This window comes from Daldinia caldariorum (assembly GCF_022478825.1).
Source record: "Daldinia caldariorum strain CBS 122874 unplaced genomic scaffold F4812scaffold_16, whole genome shotgun sequence".
Taxonomy (NCBI): domain Eukaryota; kingdom Fungi; phylum Ascomycota; class Sordariomycetes; order Xylariales; family Hypoxylaceae; genus Daldinia; species Daldinia caldariorum.
Genome location: NW_025953052.1, coordinates 71,491 through 97,559, shown reverse-complemented (window position 1 = coordinate 97,559; position 26,069 = coordinate 71,491). Strand labels below are relative to the sequence as shown.

The 26,069-nt window shown below is 48.1% G+C and overlaps 6 protein-coding genes across 6 annotated transcripts; 4 read left to right on the top strand and 2 right to left on the bottom strand.

Moving 5' to 3' along the window:
* Positions 1 to 1,016: 1,016 nt before the first annotated feature.
* F4812DRAFT_461900 (Xpo1-domain-containing protein) lies at positions 1,017 to 4,250 on the top strand (the record flags this gene model as incomplete). The annotated part of the gene is made up of 3 exons (XM_047937945.1): positions 1,017 to 1,028; positions 1,107 to 2,655; positions 2,725 to 4,250. The coding sequence occupies 3 exons, from the start codon at positions 1,017 to 1,019 to the stop codon at positions 4,248 to 4,250; spliced, it is 3,087 nt and encodes a 1,028-aa protein (XP_047787371.1).
* A 944-nt stretch (positions 4,251 to 5,194) lies between these two features.
* Positions 5,195 to 6,570, bottom strand: F4812DRAFT_129688 (uncharacterized protein). The gene is made up of 2 exons (XM_047929531.1): positions 6,563 to 6,570; positions 5,195 to 6,249 (listed from the first exon to the last, which is right to left on the bottom strand). The coding sequence occupies exon 2, from the start codon at positions 6,079 to 6,081 to the stop codon at positions 5,422 to 5,424; it is 660 nt and encodes a 219-aa protein (XP_047787370.1). The 5' UTR covers positions 6,082 to 6,249; positions 6,563 to 6,570; the 3' UTR covers positions 5,195 to 5,421.
* Positions 6,571 to 6,627: 57 nt separating this feature from the next.
* Positions 6,628 to 8,916, bottom strand: F4812DRAFT_129533 (peptidase). Its single transcript, XM_047929530.1, has 3 exons — positions 8,397 to 8,916; positions 7,205 to 8,323; positions 6,628 to 7,139 (listed from the first exon to the last, which is right to left on the bottom strand). Exons 1-3 carry the CDS (start codon positions 8,464 to 8,466, stop codon positions 6,820 to 6,822), a joined length of 1,509 nt encoding a protein of 502 aa, XP_047787369.1. The 5' UTR covers positions 8,467 to 8,916; the 3' UTR covers positions 6,628 to 6,819.
* Positions 8,917 to 17,605: 8,689 nt separating this feature from the next.
* On the top strand, positions 17,606 to 22,176 carry F4812DRAFT_452489 (uncharacterized protein; the record flags this gene model as incomplete). The annotated part of the gene is made up of 4 exons (XM_047936354.1): positions 17,606 to 17,775; positions 17,842 to 17,944; positions 18,004 to 20,712; positions 20,767 to 22,176. 4 exons carry the CDS (start codon positions 17,606 to 17,608, stop codon positions 22,174 to 22,176), a joined length of 4,392 nt encoding a protein of 1,463 aa, XP_047787368.1.
* Positions 22,177 to 23,086: 910 nt separating this feature from the next.
* On the top strand, positions 23,087 to 24,705 carry F4812DRAFT_439359 (uncharacterized protein). Its single transcript, XM_047935065.1, has 3 exons — positions 23,087 to 23,746; positions 23,805 to 24,035; positions 24,117 to 24,705. Exons 1-3 carry the CDS (start codon positions 23,459 to 23,461, stop codon positions 24,447 to 24,449), a joined length of 852 nt encoding a protein of 283 aa, XP_047787367.1. The 5' UTR covers positions 23,087 to 23,458; the 3' UTR covers positions 24,450 to 24,705.
* Positions 24,706 to 25,024: 319 nt separating this feature from the next.
* F4812DRAFT_439357 (uncharacterized protein) lies at positions 25,025 to 26,012 on the top strand. Its single transcript, XM_047935064.1, has one exon. The coding sequence runs from the start codon at positions 25,236 to 25,238 to the stop codon at positions 25,926 to 25,928; it is 693 nt and encodes a 230-aa protein (XP_047787366.1). The 5' UTR covers positions 25,025 to 25,235; the 3' UTR covers positions 25,929 to 26,012.
* The last annotated feature ends 57 nt before the right edge of the window (positions 26,013 to 26,069 follow it).

Below are 26,069 nucleotides of genomic sequence, written 5' to 3'. Positions count from 1 at the left end.
ACTATCGATTATCCTGGATATAAAAAGCCTCATGCGGTTCATCCTTGTCACTCTAGGAGATGGGAAGCAGGATTTCGACGAAGAGCTGTAGTAACTACCCGGGGAAGGGTGTTACGGTAGCAATGGACAAGGCTTACCTCGGGGTTTAAATTATTCACAATTGATTCCGAGGTTTTGGGTTTTGAAGAGGGGGGGAGTCCTGCTGTGGAAGATTAAGAACAGGTTGAAGGAGACCTCGAATCCTCAATGACTGCTAATCATCTGATAGTTGTATAAGATTGGGAAGGTATGCATCTAAAAGCAATCATGGGCAATTTAGGCGTACCTAGCTGTACGTCTCAGTCCCACTGCGGGGAGAGAAGACAGACCTAATGAGGACTCACCGCCTACCCAATTATGCCTAAAATTGACGTGTGAAAGAGATTTAACGCTAAATCGAGTAGGTGGGGGGAAAAGAATAGGCATTGTAGGGACAGTACCCCAGTACCTCAAAGGCTCAGGCATAAGGCAGGCTCAAAGCGGGTAGTAGAAACAACCAAGGTAAGTGGGCAGGTGGGATGGCGGGCAGCAAAAAAAAAAAAAAAAAAAAAGACACAAGAAAGACATCGCCTTTTTATGCTATCACTTGAATTGACATTCGGCATAAAAAAATAAAAATAAAAAGACAACCACTAAAATCTAATACTCTCTTCTCAACTCTCGTATCTGCAAACGCTACTTCTCTTGAATTATTGAAAGAAATTGAAATTCGTTAAACTAAAAAGTCGTACCTCTTAATTACCTACCTACTCCGTTAAATATATCATCATACCTTCTATACCTTCTTTTACCTCCACCGTTGGAACAACAAACTTCACCTAGCAACCGCTCTTTCCCCCCAAGCCATGGTAAAGCAGCATGCTGCATGAACTTATCGTAATCGCCAAAGCATCTTCAGATATTTTCGATACGTGATACGTGATACGTAATATAGCCCGAATATAAGTTGAAGGGCTCGGATCCGGCGTCTTAGCAAGATGGAATCTCAGGTAGATGACCTTTTTTTTCTCCACATCATCATCGTCTTCTCCTTCTCTAGCTAACCTAGCTCTTCCTATATCCTATAGATCGAGAATGCCATTGAGATCGCATGGAATCCTACCTCCGACCAAGCCCTAAAGACTCAAGCTTTCGATTTTCTACATCAACTACGTGCCGATCCCCACGCGTGGCAAGTCTGTATCAGTCTATTTGCTAGAACACCGAGGCCCTCCGATGTTGTCCGACTCGTCAGCCTCGAGATCGTTAATAATGCCATCCACGTACAATCTCTCGACACCCAGGCCTTGCTCAGCCTTAGAGAGGCTCTGCTAGCCTATGTACGATCTACCTACGGCACCAACCAAGTCCAGATAGATTCTCCTACCTTACAAAACAAGCTCACCCAAACCCTCACCCTACTCTTTGTCTCGCTGTACAAGCAAGGTTGGGAAAGCTTCCTCGACGACGTCCTAGCTCTCACCATATTACCTGGAAGTAACCAACGTGATAACGTTGCCGGTGTTATCCTCTACCTGCGCATTCTCGGCTCCATCCACGACGAGATTGCCGACGTCCTGCTTGTGCGTCAGGACGTCCAGGCCCGCAGCCACACCGAACTCAAGGATCTTATGCGAGAGCGTGACGTTGGGAAGGTAGCTCAGTCCTGGAAGGATCTTCTCGCTCAATATGGAAATCAGAATGACGGCATCCTCGAGATGACCCTCAAAGTCATTGGCAAATGGGCCAGCTGGATCGACATATCTCTTATCATCAACGATGGCATGCTGAACCTGATCCTTCCCTTGGTCGGCCGCTCGAACGAGACCGGCGGCGACGACAAGGTTAGGGATGCGGCCGTTGAGGCATTCACCGAGATTGTGGGCAAGAAAATGCGTCCGGCCGACAAGGCAGAGATGATATCATTCCTAAATCTACGAGACATAATAGCCCAGCTCATAGCCAGCCCTCCGCTGAACGAATTTAAAGGCACCCCTAGATATGATACCGACCTCGGTGAAGCTGTCGCGAAATTAGTTAACACCGTCGTGGCCGATATCGTTAGAGTCCTAGAAGACCGATCTACCGATGATGCTACAAGAGCTAAATCGAATCAGCTCCTCCACGATTTCATCCCCCTCCTGCTACGGTTTTTCTCGGATGAATACGACGAAATATGCTCTACGGTTATACCATCGCTCACAGATGTCCTAGCCTATTTCCGCAAACTCTCCGAACTACCCCCCTCGTTTTCTGAGACGCTGCCTCCAATTCTGAACGCCATCATCATGAAGATGCGATACGACGAGACGTCTTCCTGGGGAAATGAAGACGAGCAAACAGACGAGGCTGAGTTCCAAGAGTTACGGAAGAGGCTTCAAGTCCTACAGAAAACTGTAGCAGCTGTCGACCAGAACCTTTACATTGATGTTCTGACCAACCTAGTTGCGAATACCTTCCAGACCTTAGATGAGCAAGGCTCTCAAATGGACTGGAGAGATGTTGACCTGGCTCTTCATGAGATGTTTCTATTCGGTGAGCTTGCCATGCCTAATCAGGGGCTAGGTCCCAAGAATCAGCCTTCTCCAGCAGCATCCGAAAGACTTATGGCGATGATGACCAAAATGGTCCAATCCGGTATGTATAATTCGGAACCTAGACTCATCCGGGCTGATGGGATATGCTGACTGTTATCTATCCAAATAGGAATTGCAAATTTCCCTCACCCAGCAATCCTTTTGCATTACATGGAGATCTGCGTCCGCTATTGCGCATTTTTTGAAAGCCAGACTTCACTAATCGGTCAGGTCCTCGAAAATTTTGTCCGGCTTGTGCATCACGACCACGTAAGGATTCGTACTCGTTCATGGTACCTCTTCCATCGTTTCGTGAAGCACCTAAGAGCGCAGGTGGGGAATGTGGCCGAGACGGTCATTCAGTCTATCAGCGATCTTCTCCCCATCCAGGCGGAAGTTCCAGGAGATGATGCCGATGACGATATGTCCTCTGATCAGACCGATAACTCTGCCGATGCCATCTTTACCAGTCAGCTCTATCTATTCGAAGCTATTGGATGCATTTCATCAACTAGCGCGACTCCTATCGAAAAGCAGGCGCTTTATGCCCGCTCCGTCATGGACCCCTTATTCGCCGATATGGAGCAGCACCTCCCAAGAGCTAGGAACAGTGATGCCCAGGCTATACTCCAGATACATCATATCATTATGGCTTTAGGCACTCTGGCACATGGATTTTCGGACTGGACTCCCGGGGCGAATTCTTCCAATCAAAGACCACCCCCGGCAAAGGCCCTATCCGACGAGTTTGCACGTGCCGCTGAAGGTATCTTAATCGCGCTTAGAGAATTGAATACTTCCTCCGAAATCCGTACAGCATGCAGATCGGCCTTCTCGCGTCTTCTTGGCGTGCTAGGATCCGCTGTGCTTCCGCAGCTTCCTCAATGGATCGACGGCCTCTTATCCCGAAGTTCGTCCAAGGACGAGATGGCAATGTTCCTCCGACTCTTGGACCAGGTTGTCTACGGCTTCAAGTCGGAAATATACGAGGTGCTCAACCAATTACTTACGCCCTTGCTGCAGAGAGTCTTTGGTGGGCTGTCAGAGCCGATCAACGGTACTGACGACGAGATTCAACTTGCCGAGCTCCGCCGCGAGTACCTAACATTTATCGGGGTTATCTTAAACAACGAACTTGCCGGAGTACTCGTGTCAGAGGCGAACCAAGGCTTTTTCGAATCGCTAATCACCTCCATCCTAGGCTTAGCTCGAGATATCGGACCTGGTTCGGGAAGCCTCCCGGCGAGTCGATTATCCCTCGGGCTCCTCTCGAAGATGGCCGGTGCCTGGGGCGGACCGGACGTAGCAAACATTTCGGCAAACCCGTCAGCACCTACCGGATCTCCATCGCCTGTCATCCCCGGTTTTGATCAGTTCCTCATCGACAGGTTTCATTCGGTATGCTGGGAAGTCCTACGTGATCCGCAATTCAACCCAAATACGGATGCCCAGGCTAAGCAAGTCCTCCACGAAATCGCCGGGCTGGAGCAGGCCATATACCTCAAGACGGGAGCGTCGTTCTTGGAGCATCTACAAACGACACTTTTCCCTGGTCTCGGCATTGACGGAAACGATTTCCTGCGAGCAATGACTACGTCGACGGATAAGAAGACATTTTCAAAATATCTATTGAGTCTAATGAAAGATTCGAGATGACCTGGAGGATAGGAGGCTATGGTAGGGGGCAGGGTGATGGGGGCAGAAATGATGTCTTATTGCATAAACAGGAGTTTGGCTCACTATACCAACCGCAATTCGTTGACTATAGATGAACGTTGGAATCGTAGCTAGCAATGGCGAGATGCCTTTAGCATGTAACTGAACAGAAATTAAGAGTCAAAAAAAAGAAACATCACGTTCTTAGTGGCCTGTGTTAATGAGTTATGTTTTGGAGAAATAGCTGTAAATTAACTGGAAGCACGCTATGAACAGTCTGAACAACCGAGTTTGTACATAGTAACACGGTCATTTTACCCCTATAATCGGATTATCTATGGGAGCAAATACTTTTATAACAGGTACAGTATCTGTACTAACCCAAGGTATTAACTTGTTAAATGATAGTTATGCATTATATTCAACCATAAAGAGCAATGGTAAGCTTTCTCATCGATCTTCATACCGAAAGTAGTGACTGTGTTCCCTAATTATTTCCTCCAAGAGTGTTTTCCATCGTCAATAAAGAATTAGGCCAGTGGTCGCGATTTTTCCAGGCAACTAGGTCGTCGGCGATAACATGTAGAGTTTGGGTGAAAAGAAGGTAGATTGGAACCTTAAGCCTTCCAAAGTTGCGGATCTGTCCGCCTCGGCTAGGTTCGTGTGCTGACAGGGCAAGGCAAACAAATTCTTCTAGAATATCTAGATTCGAGAACATAGAGCTGTTTTTGTTGTTGCTGTCGTCGTTGTTGTAGTAAGGCAAGTAATAAAAAAAAGGGGGAGGGGATAGTTCGGCGATTTGTCGACGTCTGAACTCCGGCAGTGCTGTAAGCGATCCCTCTATCTCGTCTGTCCATCTATCCCCAGATTCATTTAGGCCCGTCCCGCTGGTGGGATATCCCGGCGGTCTGGGTATATCCCTCTAAATCTTTCGAAATTCCCGACCAAAAAAAGAAACAGAAAAGAAAAAACCACAAATAAACCAACCATTGTACACTGACGTATCCCCGAGAAATAGCCAAGACAAAAGTTATTCCCAACCCAACCCCATATCTCCATCCCATATCCCCCCCTTTAACTTAGCAACATCGTGGCGGCGCAGAGACAGAACCCCAAACGCCTACTCGTATGTATCATGCAGTACCTTAGATTAGGTACCTAGGTATGCAATTCAATGCTCGTTATTTCCCACCTCGGTGTCGCACGCATCCTCCTCCACATCTCCCTGATATTCATTTCCATTTCCATTTCCATCCCCATCTCCCCTCTCCGTCTGCCCCCTTCGCGGCCGTCCATCCCCTATGTTTCCAAACCAGCCCGCATTCGCCCGCGCCCTTGCCGTCGCCGTCGTAGCAGTGCCACCGTCCTCGGGCTCGCTGCTCGTGAGCAGCCGCGCCCGGCGCAGGCACAGGTCGATGGCCGCGGGGTCCGGCGAGCGGATGCCGCCGGTGCGCGGGTCGACCAGGGCCATGCGGCTCAGCAGGCGGAAGTGGGCGTCGGTGCGCGCGCGCGCCAGCCAGCAGAAGTGGAAGCCGCACAGGAACGTCGTGGTCGTCGTCCGCCCCGCCGTGCTCGACCCCATGTAGGCCCCGGCCTCCGCGTCCGTCGCGTTCATCTGGTCCACCGCCGCCCGGCATAGCGAGCACGCCATGTCCGCGCGCGCCGCGTGCGGGAGCGGGCGCAGCGCGTTCGCACCCCGGGGAAGCGGGTTCGCTCGCAGCCACGCGCTCTCCGCGTCCGTCAGGCCGAGGATCTGGCTCGGCGTGGGGCGCGTGAGCCAGATGCTGAAGGCGACTGTGCGGTAGGTGAAGGACCAGGATGAAGGCAGCATTGTGTCTGTTTTTTGGTTGACGTTGATGTTGATTTTAAGTTGATGATGGTAGTTTGATTGTTATTTGTTGATAACGTTGTGGTAGCTGCTGCTGCTACTGCTGCTACTGCTGCTGTTGTCGTTATCCTTTTTTATGTTCCGAGACGGATAGACGTGTGTGTATCTCTCCTTTAGGGTATGCTATGAGCTAATAGGAAGGATAGAAGGATAGAAGGATAGAGTGATAGAATGATAGAGTGATAGAATGATAGAGTGATAGAATGATAGAGTGATAGAGTGATTGATTGATTTGAACGGGAAGTTCTCGAGTGAAATTAACAATAAACATTGGGGGATGTGGTAGTTATTCGCCATCGACCTCAATAAAGTTAAGCACCGACTACACTAAGTAGGAGGCGACAGCTCGTCAAGGCTTGCGTGTCGTCGGAACTTTGTTTCTATGCCTAAGCTATTCACCGGTGCTTTAAAGTTGTTCACTTACTCTTCCGTTGCTATAAACGAGGCGAACGACGATGACGAGGATTATGGTCATTCACATAAAGTCAATAGTTAGTGAACATTATATTTCTGATCGACCCAACACTTTCAACTTTCTCAGTCCGAGATGTAGTTACCGAGTATAGTCTTTGCTCAGGCACCAGCGCTGTTTATAGTTTATACTTGTCATTGCTCTTATGTTACTATACATCGCGTGCTCTGCTTGAAGGGATGGTACGTGATAAGAGACATACCTCCGTCCTAATCGACAAATATTTTAGCCTCAAGATCTGAATAGTCCGATAGATATCCGTCAAAGAGCTTAATCGCGTGCTCGATATCGTAGGTCCCCCCCGTTTCACGAATACTGTGCATACTCAGTTGAGGATTACCCAGATCCAATGTCCGGACACCGAGTTTAGCAGACAGCATAGGGCCGATGGTGCTGCCGCAAGACGAGTCATTCCTTACGACGAATAGCTGCAAAGGTACACTCGCACGCTTTGCGACCTCTTGCAACAAAACAATTCCAGGAGAGTTCGTGGCATAGCGCTGGTTTGCATTGATCTTAATTACAACCCCTAAAAAAAAATTAAAGTCAGTGCCAACAACTTTTAGCTTTCTAAGGGTCAGGGCTGTTTATTACCTTTGTTTATCTCGGGTTGGTGGTTGGATTCATATTTTCCAACATAATTAGGATGGACCGAATGGGCCATGTCGGCCGAGACCAAGAAAGATGCCGCCATCGTCTGCTCAAAGGCAGTCGAGAGATCGATCTCGGGGTCCGAGCTAATATGTTCCCAAGACTTGTCTGATGCCGAGTCCCCGTGCCCCTTTCCAGCGAGGATAGATAGTCGACGGACAACTGCAGGTAACAAATCCGAATTAGCGCCTTGAGCCGATGTAGAGCCGATCTCCTCATGGTCAAAGCAGGTGATTAGGCGAATACTGGTCTCATCATCAAGGCTTCGAGACGAAACAGAATTGATTAATCCCATCACGCTACAGTATGTCATGTTTAGGTTGTCTAGCCTGGCAGAGTAGATGAATTCCTCGTTCAAGCCACCAAGGCAAGATTTTTGGACGTCGTAGAGGACCATTTCAAAATCGACTACATCAGCCACTTGAACCCCAGCGTGCTCGGCAATTAGCTCGATAATGTAAGGATGGTGGCGATCGGTTATTTCTTTAAGAGGCTGGAAAGTTTCCTCGGGGTCCTCCTTTGCTTCTGTCGGCTTAGGGGTTTCACTCTTGCCCGCCCTGTTCAGCTCAGCGGCCACCATGCCGGCAATGGGGAATAGCTCGGTCTCCTTATTAGGGTTAAACTCGGATGACCGATCAAGATGAATAGCGAGGGTGGGGATGCGGATAATGGGGCGGTCGACTTTAACAAGCTTTTGAACGAAGTTTCCCTTTCCATCCTTAACCAACGCACGGCCGGCAATGGACAAGTCTCTGTCGAACCAGCTATGCCAGATGCCGCCGCCATAGGTTTCGACGCCAACCTGCATGAAACCAACGCTGCTCTTCTTGCTCACGGGCTTCACGCGCAGACATGGAGAGTCAGTGTGAGCACCGAGCATGGCAATGGGGTTTCCAGGCTTCCATTTGGCACCTATGGCAAACGCGACAATGGTCGAACCATTTCGGGTCATATAGTATTTCCCACCTGGTCGAAGGGTGGAAGACCAGTTATCACGTTCCCTTACGGGAGCGAAACCGGCTTTGGCTAGCCGTTCGATGGAATTATGAACGGCATGATATGCTATATAGACGAGTTGTCAGCGGTGAGGGAGGGGGGAAGAGGGGGTTAGGTTAGCATGACGAGAGAGCCATACGTGTAGGAGAGGCGTTTACAAAGTCCAGGAAGTCTAAAGCTGACCTGGGAGGTGCCATTCTGTAAGCCATACGTTTGGGTATTTAGTTTATTTAGTTTATTTGGGTAATGATGTATCATATAAATGTATTGTATAAAAGGTACCTGGGAAAAGAAGTAATTTTTAGGTTTCGAGGTTGATGTTTAGCTGCCCTATGCGGTTCGAGCTTCACTTTAAACTGACCTCACATATGTGGGGACATTGTACAGGTGATAGGTATGCTAGGTATGACTGCATAGCTAGCATAAGTTATGTAGATAAGGATGAATAGGTATAAGATAAAAAGGTAGGTACAAAGGTAGGTAGGTGACTAGTATAACGCTAGTCTAAACTTGAAGCTAAAAAATGTCTTTATTAGATATACGGTATGCGATCTACCGGGGGAAAAGTTACTTTTCTCTCTCCCCACAACCAGACAACCCACCTACCGGTTTTAGTTCCTGTTATCCCGTCCTGTCCGCCCTGCCGTCGTGTTACCGGTGAATTTTAATCAAGTTAAGGGGTTGATCTGAAAATCCCCCTTGTGATGTAAGTTAAGCTCTTTTTTTTTTCTCTTTAAACTTACACATTTTTTTTATCTGATCAACATTTGCTACCATCATGCATAACATTAACCATAATATAGGTAGCTATAATATAAGCGCGGCAATGATCCGGCCAAGCGGGAACTAGACTCGCATCAATGATCACTTACATCCGGGTGCCTGGCATCAAGTCTCGCGAGTAAGTGGCTGGCTGCTCGTTGCTGTAACGCTAATCGCGTGCATGTCTACGTGTTGTGCCGCATACGTTAGAGCATTCGTTCGAGAGTGTGGAATGTAGAATGTGGCTTCTGGTGATTCTAGAAGAGATGGACCTGAGCTGGCTGGGCTGGTAAATAACTCGAACCTCTTCTTTTCTTTCCTTTCTCGGACGCCCATCACACCTTTCCCTCATATGTTTTGTATCTTTCGTGTGTTTTGTGCCACACGCAAGCGAATGAGATGATCAACTCGGCCGGCAAACAGGACGGGGCAGATGCAAACCGACTCATTTGGAATACCAGGCGCTCGCCACGCCCACCATCTGCATTCTGTTACACATTCTGCAGGATGAAGTGGCGCTTTGGGTGCTTGAGGTTGCTTTGAGGTGCTTTGGATTTGGATTGCCGTCGAAGGCATTATATGTCATATCATTCAACGTCATTTTCACCCTCTTTCCCTCACCCTCACCCTCTCCTTCTCTCTTACTCTCATCCTCACCTTCACATACGCTTGGAGAGCAGAGAGAAGAGAAGAGAGGAAAAAGGAGTCCAACAAATTTACCAAGATGCTTTTGCGCAACCCACAACGATGCCAGGCACCGCAGGACCCAGCCAACCAGGCCAACTTACCTAGTAAAGGCAGGGCTCCTGGTCGTTGACAACATTTCCATTGGGCCCGGTAAGCGAACACACCCTGTGGAGTAAGAATTCTAAAGACTAAAATAAGATGATCCGCAGTCAGGGCAAGGGATTCCCAGCTTCTACCACATCTAAACCTAGCTCTCTCATTTATTAGAAGATGGGAAGATCTCGAGGGCTCCACGTCCACATCTTCGAGAAGCTCTCGGCTTTTTTTTTCTCTCTTCCTTTTATTATCCCTCCGCTTCTTGCGCCTGGTAAATTCACCGCCTTATTTACTTGCTCTTGAATACATTCCGGGGGAGAGAGAACCGGGTAATGAATTAATGCAATTGCCATGCAGGTGTAGATACAATACCATATACTACTATTTATCTGTCGCACGTACGAAGTTCTCAGTAAACTGAGTGAGAGCCCTGTCTGGCCGCCGCGGGGTCGTCGTCCGACATTTTTCTCTGCGGCGGGATCCGGAAGATGTCTTCCCAGTTTTGGCGCCTTTTTCTGAGTGTTTTTTTTTTTCCTCTGACCAGGCGTCGACGCAGCTCTTACTATGGTACCTCCCTCCGCCCACCCTTTTGAGCTGCACGCATAGAGGCCTAGTCCTGGTACAATTGCCGGCTGGTGTTATTGTTCATGTTGTTGTAAACACTCCCTTTTCTTTGGTAATAGGGGGCATATAATAAATACAAGACTGTCGTGCTGCTTCATGTCTAGTATAGTAGCTTCGTCTTTTAATTTTCTTGTTTTTTAAATTTTCATGTCTGTATTTTCACGCTTCTAATATGGAACGCCGCGTTGACTCGTACGTAGGTTGGCTTGTTTTTTGGTAAAAATGCATACAGTACGAATTATCACCAAAGTTTTGAGCCATGTATTGTACTTATTCTGGTACTTCATATGGAATTTCGGTACTTATCGATACGACCATTTGATTCTCCCGAAAGGCAGCCAATCAAACTACCATACCAGACTATCTAACCAACCCTGGTAAATCAGGGGTCTCTTCGAGGCAAGGGGGGTGTTGATTACCATGTAGAGCAATCGCCTTGCCCAGTGTCGTGATGGCTGAAAGCAATTCAAGGTTTGTACATATCACGAGGGCGTAGAGGTTCCTGGTGATTACTCCTTACCTACATGATAGCCAGCTTTCGTATTGAGACATGAAACAAACTTGCAAATGCTTCAATTGCGCGCTCTCTCTTTCTCCCCCCATCTAGAATGGAATTACATTAGCTCGAGCAAGATTCGTCGTTCCTAAACATTTAATCCCTGGACGGACTGATAGCTTACACTAACTTAAACATGATGGTGGGTAGGTGGCGCGACCTTTTATTGGTTCTGCCGCGCTATGATTATTAGCTTGTCTTCGGCCAGGTTCGTAGGTTATAATACTCGTCGTATATAAGACAGGACTTTTCGCTACCTAATCCAGAGTTTAGACGTTGATGGCGTTTCGTTGATAGAAAAGCTATCAAGCCATCCAACCAACCTGCCAACCAGCCAACCCGTGGGGGAGGCCGTCGATCACACGAACGTCCGTCGTGAGAGATAATCATCTACCTCATGTATGTGAGCTTGAACTTGTAGATACTTTACTTTAGGTAGTTATACTTCATATGATTCTCAGGTTAGAGTCTAGACTGTGCATTTACGCATGCCGGCTTATCTATGAGAAACTGGGCTATAATACTAGCAATATGTACCTGACGAGGATATACATAGGTAATGCATACCTACATACAAAAGGTAGCTCCCGTTGATCTGCTACATGCATGTACAATCGTCTGCCTTGTTGACACGAACATTTGCGGGCCTTCCGGTTTGTACCGTACCCCCCCCAAAAAGTACCCCCAAGCATCTCAAGCGTGGGAATCGAGTCGGGACGTGGACACACGCCTATCCTGTCAACATTGGGATTATTCCTACGTCCATTAGAATTTCAAGGAAATAGGGTGGATATATAATCCAAGTAATATGAGCATCGCGTCTCTAACCACCCTATTACCGACTTGTACCTTGATTAGATGCGAATTTCCGTTTACTCGGCGCCGAATTTGACAGGTAACGAACACGCCTAGTAAACGCCTGTCATAGGGCATATTTTCACTCTTCCGAGGATAGCTGTAAGCCAACAGATACAAGTGGCGGGGTTTAATAGGAGCAACCGTCACATTGCCACCAATCGAATTTTATCAAGTTAACAAGATTATTTGTTCGAATGCCAACGTTACTGGGAATTTCATCCCATTCGGTCTCGAGTTTTTGGAAACGTACGTTAAAATGATGTGGAAGAAAGAGGGTAGAGAGTAGAGGGTAGATGATAGAGGGCGAAAGAACTTGGAATATGGCGCATTTTAAACTGATTCCGGTTTGGTGAAGGAGGTCAATCTGACACTGCCTGAAACAAGCAGGGACGCCAAGCTAGCTGAGCTGAATCTATTTTCAACTCAAGTGCCTTCTTCGTAAGCCTAAATCATCTTGAAATAGTAAATGCTCTTAGGAAGGTAGGAAGTGAACTGGGAAAGATAACCGCGGCGGGTTACCTTTTCTTCTTTGGTCTTGCTACGGTCAACTACCTATCCCATCCCGCCTCTGCCTTATCGACTGTGCTTTTGTATAATCAGAACATGATGCGGCATATCACACGATTGCCCCGCCCAATACCTACCAATGCCCACCGACCTCCTACCTAGCCTCAGGTAGCTTAGAATGGTATCTTCCCGGTGTCGAAGGTTATGAGTGGTACCTTGTCCTGCCGCACGTGGAAGTAGCAGGTAGCAGGTATACTTGACTATGCAGACGTTGAAAATGCTCTTCACGTACGAATATCTAATCTGAGCGTTCCGTTGATGATGTAAACCTTAAGGTAGGTAGCTTATTTATCCCCAAGGTGGGTATAACCTAGTGGCTCCCCGTCCGTCTTAGTTTACAGATTTAGTTTACAGATGGGAAATCTTGTCGATCATCTCGCCTGGTTTTACTAGGTACCTTACTACGTACTAGAGCTTAGCGGTACCTCCGTTAATCTTCAGCGCAGCGCTGGGGAAGGGAGGGGGAAGGGGGGTAAAGTTCTAGGCAGACTTCAGGCGAGAGATCGCCCGAGCGGGGAAGTGGCATTGTACAATAGACAGTTTAAGCCAGCCTTACGAGAAGATGTTGGTGATCAATTAACAAGGAGCGGAGCGTGAGGCTGACTCGTCCTATTACGTACGTGTCTCCTATAGTTACGCCGTGCTTATGATGCAGAGCTTCTTGTAAGAGCTCAGGTATTCATACAAAGTATGTTACATATGTCATAAAGGGCTTTTGCACTACATTACTCACATTATTCGTGTCATATGCCTACCTCTTCACCGATGCCTCGTGGCATCAGATTCTACAAGAAGTTTTCACCGTAAAAACCAGTGACTTGGTCATTTTCTAGAAGTATCCAAGTAGGCTACCGAACGATTACTTTGTCACCTTCTAATTGATCGATAGAGTCCGGCGTGCAAGAGGTATAAGCACGTATTGTGCGTTCGCGCGGGGCTACCTTTGATACCTTGAGGTCTGAATTGGATTCAAGCCCCGATTTTTCGGTCGGCATTCGCGCCGTTGACTGCGTACCTGATATAGAGTATATATAGATATGACAAGTTGAAAAAAAAAAAAACATAAAGAGTGTCGTGTTTCTTGTTTAAGTTCGTTTTATGACATTGGCCGAGATGTTGGAGTGTCACAATACGGGGTCATGCTAACCGCTAAATAATTTCGCTATCACGAGGTTTACATATATGTACTATGTCCAGTTAGGTATTCGTCATACACACCTTTCGCATGGTTAGTAGTAGTAGCTTAGTAGAGCCGACTATCTACCTGTACCGTTTGCTACCTTTACAGCCAGTTATTATTTTGCAAACGTATAGGCGTTGTAAAGATTGCCGCTGGTTTGCAACACATCGACTGTTTTCTTGGGGGCGTTTTCTCGAGGGTTTCGATTGGAATATATACTATATACTATGTAAATGGTTAGGTATAAATTAGGTATAAAATTGTCATCCGGCCAGGTTCATGGGGTGTTAGGAACTAGTTATTCGAATATAACGATAATAATTGTTTCGAGGGGCTACGGTAGACCCCCTTCATAAAAGAGGTAAGCAACACGAGCAAGCGTTCTATCTACATGGCATTGCGCCAAGATACACTAAGGGGAGGGGGGAAGGGGAAGGGGGCGATACCAACCTTGGGTAGATATTGAACTCAACCTCATCTGCTATCGGCTGCAGCAGAACACATTAGGAGCTTCAACAGCTACATCAGTTATAGCAACTAAGTACATCATATTTCCTGACGAGCGTATCTCGCGGTCGTGAACCACCAGTGAACTACCTATTCCAGGTTAACTAATGTTACGTACCGACCTTTGTGTGCATACGTAAGGTATTTAGCTAACGTATGGCTTCCAATTAACCTTTTAGTTACCTGTAACTTTAACTAAGGTACGAATCGTACTTTAAATCATTTTCACCAACGGTACCTAGCCACGATTAGGTACTGGCGACAGTCACGGTCACTAGGCTGTTGGGCGTCACATACATTATAATGTTAGGCAAGGTGACCGAAAAAAAAGAATTGAATGAGTTGTATTAAATATAGGACTTCGAATACTATTATATTAGGTATTTACAGCACAACCATATGTAAAAGTCAATTGAAAAGATTACGAGATTACGAGATTGCAGGTTACGCATTTTACCACTATGTTACGGGATTTACGATCATATTTATTAGAGTTTGCCATATTGGAATACCTATACCTATAGGTATATTTGAGATAACTTCCAAGGTTTTTACATTGTACCCGAAACCTCACCGAGGATTATTTGAGGCTGACATTATGTTAATTCTTAACCTAACATACTGTCTATTTGTACTGAATTATAGGCTAGGTGCTTACAATGCTATCGGCATAATAAACTCGGTAGCAATAATGTTAACAGCTACCTATTGACAGGGTTTTAGAGGCTTGTAATTATATAATCATACCGATACTTTTGCTGCAGCTACCTAGGTAGGTACCTGGTATGTCAAATACCCTCCCCCTTCCCTACTAGAGTCTAGTACCACCCTCCCGCTAATGTACCTCTAGATAGTTGCAGTAAACCCCTGTTGGAAAAACCTGCCCAATTTCATTGGATTGATAAAAAAGCACACAACTAGGTCCTTCGACTGACGAACAACTTTTACTATACCGCCTGCTAGGTAGTGACAGTGATTCGTATTCTTGTTTGCGATATTCTAACTAATTGGCTTTGGATGTTTTACTTGGTAGTATCTGGGTACCTCACATTAAGGGTATTAACATATATAAACTTTTCCATTCAATTACCATCTCCATGATGCACTTGGACACAGGAGGCCTTTAACTCTATTTGTGTATAGTATATATATTTTAACTTTTAAAAGGTACGCATTTAAAATTCGGTCACCATACCTATAGTCAAACTAGATAGTACCTCCTACGTAACGTACCCATACCTAGGTAGACACTGTAACTTAGACTGGGTACGTAGGTACATAAATGGACTTGACCTATATTATAAGATGTGATTGATGCCCTGAATGTTGTCCTGATATAGGTACCTAGGTAGGTACCTGGTGCCTTAGATAGGTACTTAGTAACTTCATGTAGGTACGTGCGCGGCTTGCAGACATTTGGTCCCAATTGAACGTATCTTGTATTTTCGAGAGCAACAAGAAGGGAAACACAGCCAGCCCCAAATAAAGCATTCTTCTTCTTCCTCTTTTCTATTTCGGTGACCGCCTCATACTGCCTACTACACCTCAGCAGCCCAACAGAATTTGAGAGATACTCTTTTTCTTCTTTTACATCACCAGTGTTAAAGGTCTGCTTACCAGCTTACCCGTCTTCCACCTTTTTTTCCTCCTCCCCTGCAAGGTATATGATATTTTTTTTTTCGCGGCATTGCGAATCCATCAACCTTGCAACTGTCGACTCCGAAGGCTTGGCCCTCTTCAGAAAACCTCCCGTCGACTATCAAATCAACTCCCCGTAGATACCGTGGCCTTTGCCCGTTAAAGAATTCTACGCGAGACACGCAATAATCCCTTTTGGTAAGTCCCATATTCCTTTTTCAATCACTACCTCACCTACCTGCCTACCTCTTACGCTGTTCACATCCTGCCTACGTTTCCCACATCTATCATATCTACATGATACCTTTTCGGTAGTTGGCCGATTACCTATATTAGGACGTACCGGCAGTGTTTTTCACAACTCCCGTTTCCCATATTTGCCTTACATGTATGTATACCCAATTTTATTCACACAACAGGCATTTCCATGCCTATTTACATCTCATACCTAGCCCTAAAAGCTTGGACGAGGTTGAGCTCGAGAGAGAACCCCTCCCCCCCCAAAAAAGCCTGGCTAGGCCGGTTGATACCTTACTTTCAACATCAGCATCAGTGTCGCAGTGCGATCAGTTGTCATGTACAAGTGTACAAATGGGGGTAACCTGGGATGGGATAGGATGGGCTTGCTGTCGTTACTGTCAGAGTGTACATCCACGTCCTGCAGGTTTGAAGTATATGTACCCTAGGTACCTAAAGCATGTACTCTGTACGTACCGATCAATCCGCTGCTGAAGGAGGGCTAGGGCGTCCACTGTCCACTGTCCACCGTCCACCGCCCAGAAGCAGCTGTCCAATGATAGCCTTTAGTACTGCACTGTACCTCACAGTACGGCTCAAGTACCTGCAAGTGTACTGTACTTGGATGCATCTCAGTCGCAGTTAGTCAGTGGGAGATCCCCAAGCGGGTCCACTTTACCAATATTTAAATTCACTTTATTGGTGATGGATCATTCACTACTCGCACGCGGCAACCTTGGCCTAGGATACCCTACTGCCTACCGTTTCTCTACTGTTTCCTACTATTCCTCCATAGTAGTTTCTGCTGTGTACTCTAATTAAGCAACGTTCCTATTCCCTCCACCTTCCACTGCTCTCTACCTTTCATTCTTTTCCTACTACCATCACCACATCCATAATCTCATTCTTACCTCTCTGGTTTACTTCTTTACCAGTCTTCCCCAAACTTTTCGGACTTGAACACGATTGGTATTTTACTTATCCATTTCGCCGTCTTGGTCATTTGGGATCCATTTATTCATTCCGAAAGAGTCCATAACTTTTATCATTGCGCTATTGATATTGATATCGACATCGATCGATATATGGTCTCTTCTTACTAAACTTTCGTCTTCCAAGTCCGATACCAATACTTCGTCTCGGCTTTTGTTCCCAATTCGTCATCGTCGCCGCGTACAATCTACCTATGCGTGGCCGCCCGACTTCATCTAGTACTGGGATCATCACCTTCAATTACTCTCAACTTCTACTTTCGCAGGCGCGAAATCTATATCTAGTTACCCGACACGGCCACGGACGTGCAGACTCGCTTCGATACCAAGATCCTTGTACCGAGATGAGCTACTTGTAATCGACGACCCTGGTCTTCACAACAACAAATACGCCTGGTTTTCGTGCCATATGAAAACCTACCTCCTACCTTAGTTTTAGATATTCCTGAAACATTCTGGTCGTCCGCTGTTTCGTCGCTAGCAACCGTGCCAACCTGTGTTGGATAGGACCTAGGGAAGCCTTTTCGAGCAAAATTCTTGCTGAATATCTCGTCTAGGCCCACTTTGGCTCTTTTTTCGATCCGGACTCGTAACGGCCGCGTACGACTACAACTTTGACCGAACCTTAATCATCTCCCGCGGCCATGGCCGCCAATATGCCACAAATGGGTGGTGGCGGCGGTGTAAGGCAGCGACCGCCCCACCAACAACTGTCGCATCTGGTGTATACGCAGATAATGGCACAGACCATTCAGACTGGTGGCTGGCAAGACCAAGTACAGGTCAATTTACGTGTTAGCAACGCGATGAATCTGTGAGTGTTTCGTCTTTAGGACCGTGAAATAGCGGCTGATCAACATGCTAATACATAATAATCCAGGATCTCCAACTCTTTCCTCGCCATGCCAGCTCTAGATTCCCAGCAACTGGTTAACCACGGGCTATCGTATGAACGAGACGCCTTTCTAAATTCACCTGACAAAGTGAGCTCATTCGCGCCTCTTCGGTCCGTATTGCGACCTAGAACTGACATTTTATCTAGGGAACTTATGACCAGAAGATAAATAATAAGGTTCAAGACCTTTTCAAGCGACGACAAGCGCATGAGCAAAGTCTTCAGAACAGCTTGAATGCCCAAGCCGCGGCGGCACAAGCACAAGCACAAGCACAAGCCCAAGCCCATGCCCAAGCACAAGCCCAGGCCCAAGCCCAGGCCCAAGCTCAGTCACAACAAATGATGATGAACCCGAATATGATGCCTAGAGGTATGGGACAAATGCCGCAGCAGGGCTTCCAGCATCTACAACAACAGATGCAGCCCTCACCAATTCACCAACAGCCTCACCAGCCGGGAATGGATATGGGGGGCCAAGGGGGACTTCCAATGAATCCCAATCAGCAGCCGATGCAGATGGGCGTAGCGCAGATGCGTCCTCAAATACCGATGAATGCTACCTTGGCAAGTTTACCGCCTCAAGAGCGAGCTAAAATCATGCAACTGGCTCTGTCGAAATTGAATCAGGCCTCGGAGCCTCAGCGAAACGCCTTGCGTGCAATGCTTCATCAAAGATTCCCCCCGCAGCAGATAGCGCAGCTACGGGCCGAAAATCAGGACCCTCTGCTATTCCTTTTACAACTCCAGCTGCTACAGGCATATAAGAGTCAGGGGGGTGGCAACGGCGGCGGAAACCAAGCCGCATTGCAGATGCAGGCCCAGCAGCGGCAGATGAGTCAGCCTGGACAACCGATGGTCGGAGTCCCGAATAGCGAATTTGGGCCATTTTCAAACGTCGAAAGCATAATGAATCAGCAGAAAGCGGGTCTACTCGCCCAAGAAGCTGGACATGTGGTGGTGCCAGCGAGTAACGGACCCGGTCGAAACGCCACCCCTCAGCCTATGGGCGGAATGCAAGGCCCTAACCCCGGAAACCACCCGGGACCCAACCAGCCTGGCATCCCTAACCAGATGCCACAGCATTTCAACCATCCGCAGGCTCAGCAGTTGAAGATGGATCAACGGGCGGCCCAGTCGCAGGCGCAGATCCGAGCGCAGGCCCAGGCTAAGCAGATGCAGGGTCAGCCTGGCGGATTAAATGGTGGTGCCATCTCTCAGAGTCCCGGCATGAACACCTTGAATACTCCCGTTCGCCGTACTCCAGTCATGGGCCAGCCGGAAGGGCAACCGCAAATGGGTCAGCCCAACGGACCTTTCAGTCAAGGGATGGACCCGCGCTTTAGTCAAGGTAACCAGCGACCGCAGATGGGAAATGTCATGCCCAATCCTCATATATTGAACGTCATCCTCTCCCAGATGGCTCCTGACCAAAGGAGTACCTTCTTGGCCTTGCCGCAGGATAAGAAAAACGAGATGATCATGAAATGGACCGTTAATTCGGCTGCCAGAGCTGTGGGGATGGGCCAAACACCTGGACGTGGTCAACCTCAGCCGGGCCAGTTCGGGCAGGGTAGCCCCATGGCCCAATTCAGTCCAGGCAATAGCAATATGGGCCAACCCCCAAATCCTGCCATGCAGATGAACCAGAATCAAATGATGTTTCAGCAGCAGATGAACAGGATGAGGAATAACATGCAACCTCAAAATCAAATGCCCATTCCTCCCAACGTGAGCGCGTTTATGGAGAACCTCGATGTGCCTACAAGGATACTGGATCAGTTAAAGCAAAACCACCCGGTGCCACCGGAAATCAAAAAGTGGTCTCAGCTGAAGCAGTGGCTAAGCGAGAAGAACGCTAGCCCACAGACCATGCACCAACTTCAGCAGTTCCAGAACGCACAATTCCAACAAATGATGAAGCAGAGGAACGCGGCGGCAAATAACCAGATGGCTCAGCAGCCGAACATGCCCCAACAAGGACCGCAAATGCCCAATGGACAAATGCCGATGCAGCCAGGTGCTAACATGGCTCCCTTTGCGGGCATCACGATTACTCCCGCCGAACTGCAACAGGCTAAGAATCACGATAAATTCAAAGGCTGGCCTGAGGAGAAGATCAAAGCCGCTCTCATGCAGATGAAGATGGGCCAGATGAGAGCCAAGGCAAACGGACAGGCACCCAATGCCCAAATGCAGACGCCTCAAACCACGCAGCCACCTAACAATAACCTCACGGTATCTGCTCCGCAACCAACCCCTACCAACAACCTCCAAGCTCCCCAACAACAACGGCCGCAAAATGCGGGACCAGATGTCAATTCAACGGGTTCCACGGTACCTGCGAGGAATGGCCGGCAGCTTCAAAATAACCGTCCTCCCCCCCCAGCAAACTCGGTCGCCCCTCAGAAGAATAGCCTAAAGCGTGCGAGTACGGATGACTTGGCCGACGCGTCGAGCACACCGGTTCAGCGTCCGGCGTCTCAGCAAGCTCAGGTTACCGGACCCCTACCAACCGGTCTTCCCTCCCCAGCTCAGCTTGCTGCTCTCCCGCCTGAACAAAGAAGTAAATATGAAGCTATGATGAGATCTAGACAGGTGGCAATGGCTGGAGGCGCTGGTGCGCAGCAGCCGCAAATGTTGGAGGCTATGCAGCATCTGAAAGCTATTGGACAAGAAGAACACATAAATGCGGCTAAGGAGCCTTACCACGAAATTCCTATGACTCCCGAGCAGTATCAAGATATGGCCCAGAAGATCCAATCTATGGTCAACGAAATGGGCAAGGTTAGCAAAATCTTAGGACGATGGTATGCTCTGACGCGAGATGATAACCGCGCCAGAATGTTCTTTAAAATGGTGAGTTGTGCAATGCAATGTTTTGTGGAAGTTTGGTTACTGATGTCAATCCAGCGACTCCGTCTAGGCAAGCAATTTGCAGATGGGGAGAAGATGACGACGCTCAAAAAGGCGTTCTCATTGAGACCGCACGAGCTTGACGGCGTGAGAGGGATGCTGGAGGGCATGGCTAGGGACGTGGCCAACCAGTTTCCTCAGGTCATGAAGAGAAACGCTACTCAACAGCAACACCCCCAAGAATCAGGATCTCAACAACAAGGGGCTGGTGAAAATACCGCAACGCCGCCGACGGGAGCGCCAACTCCGTTAAATGCTGCTAACCTCGAGAAGCAAAATGCGGCGATGAATAAAATACATTCAAGAGCTACTAGCAAGAGCGGGCAAACACCGGCTGCGCCAACTAACGCCCACCCTCCGTTCCCCTTTGGGGCCCAGTCGCCCAACGGTCAACCCACGTATGCTGGGAAACCTACTGTTACCCAAGCGGACCTCCAACTGCCCGCTCGCAAGCGGCCTAGAACTAGCGGGCAGCATGGGCTTGGCTCCGGCGGCGCCAGCGCAAGCTCGTCTCCCCAAGTCCAGAAGGCATCGTCTCCAGAGTTGGTCAAGCGACAAGCAGAGAATACTGCCCATAAGTTAGCATTCTATTGTCCCGAGCCGAGCTGCGAGGCGCATCGCACCGGTTTCGCTACGGAAGAGGCTCGACGAAGCCATTACGAGGAGGAGCACGTGAAACCCTCGCAAAATCCATTGAAGTTTGCTACCGAGAGCCTCGCTTTTGCGTTCGGATTAGATGCGGATGGCCACCCGAAAGCACAACCTATGGGACATGATCCCTCGAAGCAGGGTCAAACCCCCGCAAGCCGAGCCGAGGCGACGCCGATGTCCCGCGAACCGTCGATGAAGAGACAAGGTAGCGCGGGAGGCGCCAAGCCGACCGACTTGGTTAAAGCGGTAGCCGCGAAGACTGGCACACCGAAGCCCGACTCCGGGACCCAGAGTGGAGAAAATACCATGGCAGGTGCGAAGATGTCTGGCATGGACGGGACTTGGCCGATGGCAACCATAGATCCGCAAAATCTTCTCCAGGTGGGAGGTATCGAGAGCGGAGGAGGGGGAGCCATCTTCGACATGAACGTGTATCGGGCAATAACGCCAAAGGACACACCCGGATCGAGCAAGGATAGTGCGGGCTCCGAGCCGAACAGCGACGTCTCGGAAGGTGTAGCACTTAGTGTGCAGCTAAATATGGGCCTTGACTTGTGGAATCCGTTTGGAGGAGGACCGAATGCGGACATGAATGCGGACATGGACACTACCGAACTGGGCTTCGGCGAGGTGGACATGGGTTATACGGATGAACATGCAACGCAACTGATCTCATGGGACGACGTGAGCCATGAATTTGCGAAGGAATATGAATTGTCATTAGATACGGGTATGTACTCGCTTGATACGGCGTGAAGGGATGACAGGTTGGATTATTTCTCTCTTTTTTTTAAAAAAAATTTAAAAGGGAAAATAATAACCTCAACGAATAACGAGGCATTGGCAAAAAAGAGACAACTAGTCTATACAAGTACAGCCGTAGGGGCCAGATATGGGCTTGGCATGGGGCGTTGCACGGTTATGTTGATCTCATTTTTACAAATTCCGGTTACTATTTGCGGAGTTGGGATCTATGGGAAGGGATCCCAGATGAATGGCAAGGGTGGAAAAAGTATGGTTTATCGGGCAGCGAATGGATTCAGGGCGAGGATTTTATTCTTAAGTGCGAGGCAGCTACTATATATAGAGCTGGAGAGCATTACGATACCCAAAAAAGATCGGTTAAGAACCCGTAGTTAATATTATTCTGAAGTGTTCTGAACGAGTTTGATTTTGTCAACTATGTGAAGTTTGAGTTGAGTACCTAACCTACCTATCCAAGTCAACTACTAGGTACTTAAGTACCTGTCTAAGGTAAAGTGCTTTAATGGAGAATAGGTACCTATAACGATCCTACGATCCTACATCTAGGCAGTAATGGTGTGGAAGTGAGAAGTTGGGAAGTGGGATGCGCGCGGGATTGACGAAATGGTGGGGTAAATGTACCTTGAGAAATGTAGATATGGTACCTGACGGCTAGCAAGGATCCCTTGATAGCTTGCTTGGTCTGCTTGGTGTTGCATGGCTAGAGTTGCATCAACCTTAAATTATGCACACTGGTAAGTCCAAGCCGAAAGAGGTAATAAGTCAATAAAATAGTACGCGCGATATGATGCACAACTGGTACATAAGCCTACCTAACCTAAGGTACCTAGGTAGGTAGTGTGTATGTAAGTCATTTGAGAAGTGCGACGCGCGGGTCGAGTCGCGGCGCGCGAACTTTACAAAAAGACCCTTAAAAGGTACAAGTACCTGTCATTTACATCCAAGCGACCGAAATTACGACAGGTTTAAGTACCTTACTTAAGGTAGATTTAATAATTCGTACTAACTTGGTGACAACTTCGCGTTCGCGTCTATTTCTCTTTTACTCTTTACTCTTTACTTATTTACCTACCTAGGTACCTACCTAACTTATTACTTTTTACTCTTTACTCTTCAATCAATACCTAACTCAACCCAATCCTCTTGCTAGCACACATACATACCATACACAGGATTAAACGGTGTTCCAAATTTACAGAATACCAATCAATATCCCCCTCCTCCCCCTCACACCATCGCATGCTTCAAATACCCCATCGAACTCATACAGAAGATGGATACCTCCCCGAGCAAGAGACGCGTCTTGGGTTCTATAGAGTTGAATTCTAGAAGCCCCATTTCAGCTTCGAAACACCTAGAGCTCAAGGAAAAAGCAATCTCTCCTAGCAGAAGCACAATAGACGATTCTATTAAGAGGCCTCTTGAGCTAGACCCAGAAGTTGCAGGCCAGCGCCAAGGACATACGCTTATACTACCAGCTAAGAAGCCGCGCCTCTCTGTTGGAGAAGGAGAAAAAGAACTTGAAAAAACAGTTACAGACGAAGAGCGCCATGCAGAAAGGGTATTGTAACGTCGCGTATCTAGGTGGAAGCGACTCGGCTAATTTAGTGGTGGATTAGGACTCACCCCGAGAAGACGAAGAAGAAGATGGAGTTGAACGCCGGCGGTCCAAATCCAAATCTGCGGAAGAAGAGTCGTTGCTCCTGGATAACTCCGGCATCAACTCGACTCAAGAGACCGCGGTAACAGAGCCAGACACGGAGCTTACAGAGCCTGCAGGAACAGCTCCAGCAACTCCGCCTGCGCCCTCTCGAAGGAGGTCAACTATGACTAGGGAGGAAGCTCGACAGGTATGTTCCACATCGCGCTATCGTGGAAGATAGAGGGAGAGACAAGGAGAGAGTATACAGCTAGCTGACATTTGCATGCAGAAAGCAGAGACGCTGCGACTCAGACTAGGTCTTGCTAGCTACAAGGTCCGCACAGGGCAGACGGACGTATCTCTAGAACAGCTCGAGGCCAAGTCGTTATTAAGATCTAGACAGCCAAAGGAGCCCACTCTGCCTCGGCTACTGCTATGGGCCACGAGCACCGGGGAGGAAGAAAGAGCGGACAAGACACCGTCTTCGGGGCGCAAGGCCTTGCCTACGGCGCCATCTCTCAGCCGGGATAGCAGCTTCGAGAAGGGCAGGTCGGGAACGGAGAGGAGACAGCTGCCTGGGATACCGATACCGTGGCCGGATTCTCGAAGAGCATCTCGATAGAAAAGAAAGCCGCGGCTGAAAGCGCTGGGTGGAAGGGTTTTTTTTTGTATGGGATTGTGCCGGCAACGGTAATTCATTCCTAAGATAGGGGAGAGGGGTTTTTTTTAACCTAGGAGTTGGGGGCGTGTGAAAGGGAACTGGGGTTAGAAGGATATATCTCTTTGCAAGTAAGAGAGAGAGAGAGGAAGAGAGAGAGAGAGGAAGAGAGAGAGAGAGGAAGAGAGAGAGAGAGGAAGAGAGAGAGAGAGGAAGAGAGAGAGAGAGGAAGAGAGGAGGAATAGACGGTGCGTCAGGTGGTTGGTGACGAAATATTCCTAATAGGGGGTGGGTGCATAGTGCTGAAATGCCTGTAACTACAGCTCAGTTTATACCTGCCTGACCTTGGGTAATGTAAGGTACTTCGTAAGAGCATTTGTTGCATATCTTGTGTTATCCCGTTTGGGGCTTAGTATAGTATACTACCTATTGTACCTTCTTGCTTACCTTAGGTACCTAAGGCATCTGCAGAGGCTAACGAGGAGGACAGGAGATACAAAATGCAATTGCAACCACGACGAGGAGTTACTTGGTATATAGCTTAGCTAAACCTCCTTCCAACTCTTCTTTCCCATCTTGTTTCATAAAACCCTGACTGACTCATCAACTCTATCACTAAGCTGGAATTATTATCATGGCACCATCTCAAACCTTCCCAACTTCCAACTTCCAACTTCCTCTACGCATCAAGCCTAAAACCTAAGTCCAAGACTGTGAGTCTCGGACCAATATTGATTCCAAAGTCTTACCATGTGCTCAACCATCCTCTTCACCTACCACTGCGGTTGCACTCATACCACCACCTTCGAATGTCCCGACACCGCATCTACTTTCTCCAATCTCACCAACGCCAATACCACCAACACCACCACGGACCCTTCGCGCTCCAGACAAACCCATCCTACTTCTCGCCTCCTCCTCCTCCGCGATCACCATCGCGGCCGCCGTCGCCGCCAGCGATGCCACGGCACCGGGAACGCACCCACCGTCACCCCGTTGGACGAGGACTGCTACGACTGCGCGCAGAAGCAGAAGCAGGAAGAGGAAGAGACTAGACGACGTGCTGCTGCTGCTGCTTCTTCACTTAGCGATGTCGATGTCGATGTTTCTTTTTCTTCCCCTTCTTCTTTATCTTCTTCTTCTTCTCCCCTATCGCTATCGCTGTCGAGAGACGATACGGACACGGAAGCAGCAGAGTCGGAATCAGAATGGGAACCAGGACTAGACGACACGCCAACCCCGATGTCGTCGTCCTCGTCGTCGGTACCGTCGACGACGCGCACCGCATCATCGCTCATAGACGACGAGGCCGTTCTCAAGGAGCGCGATCCAAACCTGCCCTCCAAATGCCCGCTCATCTCCTCCGTGTGGGACCTCGACTTGGACTTGCGTATGCAGTTGATGATGGATTTGGATCTGCTCGAGATGCACGGTGGCTTGTAAGCTGGTTGAGCTTTGAATGAAGGTTGTGTTTGTCCTATGGAGATGTGGATCAAACTAGGAAAAGAAAAAAGAAAAAAAAAAAAAGCTTGTTCAATCACTATTTGCTCCCACCCACAACGGATATGAAACTACCAGGTACCT

Excerpts from the sequence above, each read along its gene's own strand:
- F4812DRAFT_129533 (XM_047929530.1), bottom strand. The coding sequence starts at position 8,466 with ATGGCTTACAGAATGGCACCTCCCAGGTCAGCTTTAGACTTCCTGGAC. Across the intron at positions 8,324-8,396 it reads TGTAAACGCCTCTCCTACAC|CATATCATGCCGTTCATAAT; the intron begins GTATGGCTCTCT and ends TCGTCTATATAG. Across the intron at positions 7,140-7,204 it reads CCAACCCGAGATAAACAAAG|GGGTTGTAATTAAGATCAAT; the intron begins GTAATAAACAGC and ends ATTTTTTTTTAG.
- F4812DRAFT_439359 (XM_047935065.1), top strand. The coding sequence starts at position 23,459 with ATGGATACCTCCCCGAGCAAGAGACGCGTCTTGGGTTCTATAGAGTTG. Across the intron at positions 23,747-23,804 it reads AAGAGCGCCATGCAGAAAGG|GACTCACCCCGAGAAGACGA; the intron begins GTATTGTAACGT and ends GTGGTGGATTAG. Across the intron at positions 24,036-24,116 it reads CTAGGGAGGAAGCTCGACAG|AAAGCAGAGACGCTGCGACT; the intron begins GTATGTTCCACA and ends ATTTGCATGCAG.
- F4812DRAFT_439357 (XM_047935064.1), top strand. The coding sequence starts at position 25,236 with ATGTGCTCAACCATCCTCTTCACCTACCACTGCGGTTGCACTCATACC.
- F4812DRAFT_129688 (XM_047929531.1), bottom strand. The coding sequence starts at position 6,081 with ATGCTGCCTTCATCCTGGTCCTTCACCTACCGCACAGTCGCCTTCAGC.